The 7,658-nt window shown below is 34.2% G+C and overlaps 2 protein-coding genes across 5 annotated transcripts in view; one reads left to right on the forward strand and one right to left on the reverse strand.

Annotated features, from left to right (window-relative positions):
• Window positions 1-2,036, forward strand: part of LOC107700698 (BCL2/adenovirus E1B 19 kDa protein-interacting protein 2-like) — an 11,863-nt gene extending 9,827 nt beyond the window's left edge. For all 3 annotated transcript variants that reach the window (XM_016502436.1, XM_016502435.1, XM_016502437.1), the window contains 2 exons: window positions 1-90; window positions 1,054-2,036. The exon at window positions 1-90 is cut by the window's left edge and continues 1 nt beyond it. In XM_016502436.1, the coding sequence (XP_016357922.1) occupies window positions 1-90; window positions 1,054-1,078 (115 nt within the window). In that variant the 3' untranslated portion in view covers window positions 1,079-2,036. The remainder of the gene's footprint in view (window positions 91-1,053) is intronic.
• A 3,401-nt stretch (window positions 2,037-5,437) lies between these two features.
• cdc42se1 (CDC42 small effector 1) overlaps window positions 5,438-7,658 on the reverse strand; it is a 13,339-nt gene continuing 11,118 nt past the window's right edge. For both annotated transcript variants that reach the window (XM_016502438.1, XM_016502439.1), the window contains 2 exons: window positions 6,667-6,746; window positions 5,438-6,577 (listed from right to left, as the gene is read on the reverse strand). In XM_016502438.1, the coding sequence (XP_016357924.1) occupies window positions 6,678-6,746 (69 nt within the window). In that variant the 3' untranslated portion in view covers window positions 5,438-6,577; window positions 6,667-6,677. The remainder of the gene's footprint in view (window positions 6,578-6,666; window positions 6,747-7,658) is intronic.

Below are 7,658 nucleotides of genomic sequence, written 5' to 3' on the forward strand. Positions count from 1 at the left end.
CAGCAGGAAGATGCGCTTCATCCACAGCTTGCAGGAACTGGCAGAGTTTGTTCCTGTGGCCCAGCTGCAAATCCCAGACTGCATCAGACAGTGAGTGTCCACATCAAGCCACAATAGTGCGCTGTCATTATTTCAAAACCTGGACTAAAAAGAAAATTCACATACATACATACAGAGAGAGAGAGAGATATAGATATATAATTTTTATTCATTTTAAAAATAAATTCTTTCCATAAATGGTTGTTTTATATTTGAGTCCAGCTTCTATAATCAAATCTTGTCATTTCTATATAAAAGAAATATGTATCGATCATTATTAATGTAAATTATTTAATGAGAAATGACCAGAAACGATGGGGGAAAAGAGAAAGAAATAGGGTAAGGAAATTATACAAGTTTGACTTAAACATATTACATTCACTGGTATCATGTTTTTCATTAAACAATTACATTTACTGATAAAATGTATTCGTAAAATAAATATTTATTGATCTTTTTAATGAAATGAATACATTTATGAATAGATCCTAATTATTACATTTAAAATATATTAATTGGATGTTTTCATAAAATAAATATTTTTGGATAATTTTAATGAATGCATTTCTTGAATACATTTGATTTTATTATTATTTTAAATAAACAAAAAGTATACCAGTGAAAGTGATATGTTTGTTTTATGAGACTTGTATAATTTCCTGACCACCTCGCTATTTCCCTATCATATCTAGTCTTTTCTCTGTAAATAATTTACATCAAATGTATCATTAAATGTGTAATTCATAAATAAATATGATCAATAAATCTAATTCTTTATTGTTTTGAATAAATGAAAAATGAGATACCACTGAAAGTGATATGCTTGAATCTAACTTGTATATTATTCACCTTGTTATCCTACCTGGGCTTTTTTTCTGTATATAAATGACATCAAAAAGTATCCATTGATATTGAAATATTTTCTAAATAGATTTTAGCTACATTTAATTCTTAATTGTTTTCACTAAATAAAAAGTGCTACCAGTGATGGAGATGGTTTGTTTTGTTCTGCAGGTATGATGAGCAGATGAACAGGTGAAGGTGTCTGATGGACAGACTTCACACTGGACTGGGGTGACATGCATGTGGCTGGGGTTAAAGGTCAAGCTTTAGGGCAAATGCCCTAATGACAGAAAAACAGCTTCCTACCAGACGACTCTTTGATGAAATACAAAAAGACAGTGTTGTGCTTCAGAGAGACAGAGCTGTGTCATGCCGTAAGGTGGGTCAGGAGAGTTCTGTGAGCAACATGAAAGCCTGTTTGACGTCATTGCATTTAAACTGTTACACAAAAACAGACAACCTTGTCATGTTTCCCAGACTGTAGAAAATGACATTCATTAATAACAATTACTTTTCATAAAACCTATTATATTTAGGCATGAGAAATACCAAATACTTATTTTGAAACATTTCCTTTTGGACTTACAGTGAACATACCCAAATTAGGATAAATATTAGTTTTAATACTTGCACTAAATGGTTACAAAATCTTGTTGTATGTTATCTGAAACCTGTATGAACCAAACTCTTCAAACTACTATCTGGCTGTTTTTATAAGTCTTTTAAAGTGGTATTGACTCTTATTCTATTCAAATTGTTTTTATATATTCTGTAAAATGCATTGTACTTGAGCATTTAATCACGTGTGAATGTTTTTAGCACAAATGCAGCAATGCTCAAACTTACTGCAAAATCAGAAAGCTATTACAAACAAAGTGTGTAATATTGCTGTAAGAAGCCGCATTGTTCAGTTTATACTTGTTGCAAATATAATCGTGCTTGGTTTTCTTCTGGAATATGGTTGGGAAATGTTCTCTAATGATCAGCTGCTGCTGCCTGTATAGTGGCCCATTGAATGTGCTTTCATTTAATAGACTCCTATGTGCAAATATTTATACAAGGCCACACCTGAACAACCTGAGCTTTCAAACTGCACATACTACATGTATGTCTTGTCTATGATATTTAAGGAAATAAAGGGTTACATTAAAACACCTGCTGTGATTTACTGTTGTGTTATGCTGTTAATTGTAATGAAGAAATACTGGGAGGGGATTTTGAATTTTTTTTTTATTGCGAGTCGCCATGGAGATATCCCTGCGCCTTTCAGGAAACCGGCTCTGGCAGAGGGAGGAAGTGAGGTAGCTGCATTGAAGTCACAAACAGGAGCAGAGCGAGAACTTCTGGGAGGTTAAATAACAGATTCCTGTTGTAATGCTTTATGTGCCAGATGTTGGGTTATGCAAGTCAATAATGTTTAGTAGAAACTAAAGTTCATGTCTTGTATTTTGTCTAAGCGAATAATTCTCTTATATAAATGAATCAACTACAGAATGGTAATTTAACATAATAGTACTTCAGCACTGATTTTCAGACTCATCTATTGAATGCACAACAGAATGAAACAACATAAAATCTATGCATTAATATTCAATGCAAAAAAAACAAAACTTTTTCTTATATTCCTGGGTACTATAACACCCTATTCTAAATAAGGCAAATAATCTATATATGTATTTACAGGTGCATCTCAATAAATTAGAATGTCGTGGAAAAGTTCATTTATTTCAGTAATTCAACTCAAATTGTGAAACTCGTGTATTAAATAAATTCAATGCACACAGACTGAAGTAGTTTAAGTCTTTGGTTCTTTTAATTGTGATGATTTTGGCTCACATTTAAACGGGTGCAGTGACGTTGGTTTTCAAAAAACACAATGGACCAACACCAGCAGATGACATTGCACCCCAAATCATCACAAACTGTGGAAACTTAACACTGGACTTCAAGCAACTTGGGCTATGAGCTTCTCCACCCTTCCTCCAGACTCTAGGACCTTGGTTTCCAAATGAAATACAAAACTTGCTCTCATCTGAAAAGAGTTTTTTTATTATATATATATATATAACTTTTTTTTAATAATTATTTAAAGAAATATGTTAAAAACGGATATTGACATTGATATTGAGTTTGCTGTGAAACCTTGTATATTCTATACCTTGTATTTATTATCAAATGAACTTCGGATAAATTTCTCTTTAGAATCTGTGGCATCTATTGCATTTATTTTGTATCCTATCTTTTTAATAAAATTGAGAAAATTATATCCTTTATGAATTTCTGAATGAGACAATGGATGTTTGAATGAGGTGTTTGAGTGACATGTTTAGTAAATATAAGCAACTGAAATATCACAATTAGTCTGTGATGGCCTGCGTTACTGTTTTTCAAGCCATTGTGAGAAAAAGGAAATTAAAATGCAACATGCTCTGTACCGGTCTGAGACCTAAATAATCTTCGTGCCAAAGGTTCATTGTTTGTTTTTGTAGGGGTCTTGTGCAACCTTTCACGCAGTGCTCCATGAGCTGCTTTACTAACGGCTGTTACAGTAGATGTTAAAACATGCTTTAGGGATCAGCTTTGATTTCTTAGCCCATAAATTTAAGGTTTACATTTGTACAAACACGAATGGCAAGGAAAACAAAACACCAAGTCAAGGCACAGCCCTGAGCCCTCACTAAATGCCCTTAATATATTTACAGTAATAAGAAAATCCTGTTGAAATCCTTATTTATTGTATTAGCTATGCTCCTTTTTGCAGCCATGGACATTTATGGAAGTTTGTTTCTGCCATGGAATAAAAAATTAAAGGTAATTTCAACTTTTTTTGTGAGATAAAAAGTCGCAATTATCTTTTTTTTCTGTAGCAGGAAGAAAAACCAGAACTGCGATATGTACGTGTGTCAGAGTTTACATCTTACAACTGACTTTTTTTCCTCAAAACTGAATTAGAAAATTATAGTTTTTATTAAAGTCATGCAGACACAAAGCAAAGAGCAAAGTAAAATAATGTCACATTTTTTTTTTATATATAAACTTGTTTATCAACCTTTCTCAAATTATCTCAAGAGCATTTTTGAAAATAAACGTTAGATAATATTACTGTGCGTGTCTCAATAAAAACCCAACAGACTGCTCTTTGTACAACTGTATTGTTACGAACCAAAGCACAACAAAAACATTCATCAACATAACACCATGCCATATGAACAGAACACTATTACTGCTCCCATTTGATCACAAAATCAATCAGTTGGACTAATAGACTAAAAGACGTTTATAAAAAAAATAAAAAAGTAAAGAATAATAAAAGTATTAAAGACAAAAAGAGCCTAATGAGTGCTTTGCACAAACATTATGGCTTTAAAAAAAATAAGACAGATGCTTAAAAAATGGGCAAACAGTCACATAAAACCAAAAAGTGAGAAAATCTGCAAGCAACATGTATAATTAAGTTAAGGGAGCTGTCGTGATCTTTGGCGGAGATGCAAACATCTGCATGTTTCTCTATACTGTCAGCTAAGAATGAAATGCATTCCCACTAAAAAAATACTCTAAAACATTCAAAAGCAACATGCACAATCTGAAAGCATTCGCTACGCACATTTTTTCCTATGACATTTCCCAACAAATTACAGCAAACACAAAGTAAATTAGTTTGGGATCTTGCACAGCAATGCCTTTGAAATAAAACATCACAATTCTAAGCAAAAACATCGTGTTTAACATTTCAGCCCAACTTTGTGCTACATTGAGCGGCATTCAAAAACAAAGTACAGAGTAAAGTATACAAAGTGTGTGTGTGTGTGTGTGTGTAAATCAGTGATTTAATCATGGTGCCGTGTGTGAGGACTGGAAACAGAGAGCGTGTGTTTGAGCTGGTGTGGGGTGGAGCCAAAAAGTGAGAAAATCTGCAAGAAACATGCATAATTAAGTTAAGGGAGCTGTCGAGGTCTTCGGCTGAGATGCAAACATCTGCACCTTTCTCTACACTGTCAGCTAAGAATGAAATGCAAAAAATACGCAAAAACACTGGATTTCTAAAGCAACATGCACATTCTGAAAGCTTTCTCTACGCACATTTTTTCCTATGACATTCCCTAACAAATTACAGCAAACACAAAGTAAATTACAGTTTGGGATCTTGCAAAGCAATGCATTCAAAATAAAACATCACAATTACAAGCAAAAACATTGTGTTTAACATTTCAGCCCAACATTGTGCTACACTGAGCTGCATTCAAAAACAAAGTTCAGAGTAAAGTATACAAAGTGTGTGAAACAGTGATTTAAACGTGGTGCCGTGTGAGGACTGGAAACAGAGAGTGTGTGTTTGAGCTTGTGTGTGGGGTGGAGCTTGATGTGTGAAAGTGAGACTAAATGTGGTTTCAATGATAAAGGGCAGTGGCTCGCTACTGGCAGGAAGCCACCGTTCAAAGTCTCCACTCAGATAAACAGATAATAGCCTTTTTCTAATACTTAGGGATTAAAGGAATAATTAACCTAAAAAAATTATTTACTCAACCTTACATCCTTCCAGACTTAAATGCAGTTATTTTTTTTACAGTGGAGAATTTTTGAAGAATTTTCATGCAGTTTTTTTCAATACAACAACAATTCAGTGCCTGTTAGTTGCTCCCCCACCCCAAAAAATAAAAATAAGCACAAAATATGGTCCACAAAAGTCATTTTATATTCCAAGTCACCTGAAGCCCTATGATCGCTTCCCAAATTATCGACTCAATGTTCCTGTAGCATGTAATTCTCAAGATAAGAGTTCACTTGAGGGGACGATAATCAATGAATAATGACACATTTGGTCTGTTCCTCACATAGAGCAAATGGAAAACTTCAGAAAACTTGGAATATGGGCCACTTTTCAATATTTTTATTTTACAGCTTAAACATTATGTCAATCCGCATTGATGTTGTACTGAAAATCACTGTATGAAAATGTATAATTTTTTCCCCACAGATAAAAGAAACTTATATGGGTTTGGAATGACTTGAAGGTGAATAAATTAGTATTTTTTAAACTATTCCTTTATAGTTATAAAGGCCATTATTTGTTAATGCAATATCAGACATGTGGAAATAAAAAAAAAAGCCATATTTTCATACTATATTCATCTTCTATACACATACCGGATTGCTTTGTATAATGCACTAATTTGTGCAACTGCTAATGCAAGCAGTTGGAGACACTATAATGGTATTGGTGCACATACATTTCCATTACAAAACAAAAGCAAACATACACTTGCGCACATCCTTATCAATGACAGACTGTGACAAACATGCCAGTTATAACTTTGGGAAGGCAGTCAAATGGTCCCCGGTGTTAAAGCGATAAGAGCCTTTCCTCTTCCACAGCAAGCACAGCCAGTGTCTCAAATGCACACGGCACACATTCACACTCTTTGTCAGGCGTTCTCATACAATCCGGTCCAAACTTAATAACAGTCTTAGAGTGTGTGTGGGGGGGGGGTTAAACGTCTCCTCTGAGACATTCCAGAGGATCCAAAACATAAGAAACCTGCAGAGGTGGCATCCATATTGGTAGCTGCAGCAAGGAGGTTGTCGTTTTGATGATCAGGATCTGCTCTTTATCTCCTCCTCAATGGTGCAGTGCTGCTAGCTGCACAGCTTCTGCTGAGGACACTCTACGGGGCTTCGGGTAAAAAAACAAAAAAGCCTGGGGAACAGATGAGGGTCTGTGGTTAAAACGGAGTGAAAGCGAGAGGATGGAGAAGAAGAGGAAGGTGTGTGAGTGTTCATACTCACAGGTAAAGAGGCTATAACAAGCTGTTTCGTCCATTAGCGTGAGGCACTTTGGATCTCATTTGTTCCTGCATTGGGCCAGACTGCAAAAGGAAGTGACACAATCAGGTTATTGGCATGGAAAACATGCATAATCATTAACATCAAGTCCACTTTAACAAACACAACTATACTTTTAGTAGCACAGTAAGTTTTCCATTTATATGATCTAAGTCTTAAAGTAGTCATAAAGTGAAAATTTCTCTCTTCAAGTGAGGCCAAAGAATCTGATATACTAAAAAAAAACTGTTACATTCAGACTTCAAAACTTCCTCCCGAGTCAACCAAAAGAGCATTTATTGAATGTTACTGCTATTTAAGAAGCATTAAATTATAAGAATAATATACACACACACGTAAAAAATAAGTAAAAATTAAAAATCATTATAGTAATAGTAATGATGATATTATTTTAATATTGTTTATATTATTATTTTAATATTATATATATATATATATATATATATATATATGTATAACAACAACAATAAATACTATTTAAATATAATACGTAAAATAAATAATTTCAGTACTATATACAATAAACACTTTATATAGAAAAAAATAATAGTACTACTATTAATAATAATATCATAACCATAGGCTATTTTGATTACCCCATTACAGTCACTTTACAGTCAGTGCTAGCATAAAAATACTTACTTGTAGGTTTCAAATTCTACATGTCACATTTATTGTCAAACTACAAATATTTCAGCGAAATGTATATTTTAGTCAGAATTATTGCGCTCCTATTTAATTGAGTTCTATCCGTTTGGCGCGCATGCGCGGCGGCGCTCGGTCACTGAAGTCTGTGAAGTTTATTGGAGAATCGCAAAGCAGAAGGCTCATGCACATAGGTGGAGCGTGTCTAATGGCGCTTTTCCACTACGTGGTATGACTCGGCTCGGTACGGCTCAGTACGGCACGGCACGGTTCGGCTCGGCACGGTTTGC

This window comes from Sinocyclocheilus anshuiensis, unplaced genomic scaffold, assembly GCF_001515605.1.
Source record: "Sinocyclocheilus anshuiensis isolate Anshui unplaced genomic scaffold, SAMN03320099.WGS_v1.1 scaffold782, whole genome shotgun sequence".
Taxonomy (NCBI): Eukaryota; Metazoa; Chordata; class Actinopteri; order Cypriniformes; family Cyprinidae; genus Sinocyclocheilus; species Sinocyclocheilus anshuiensis.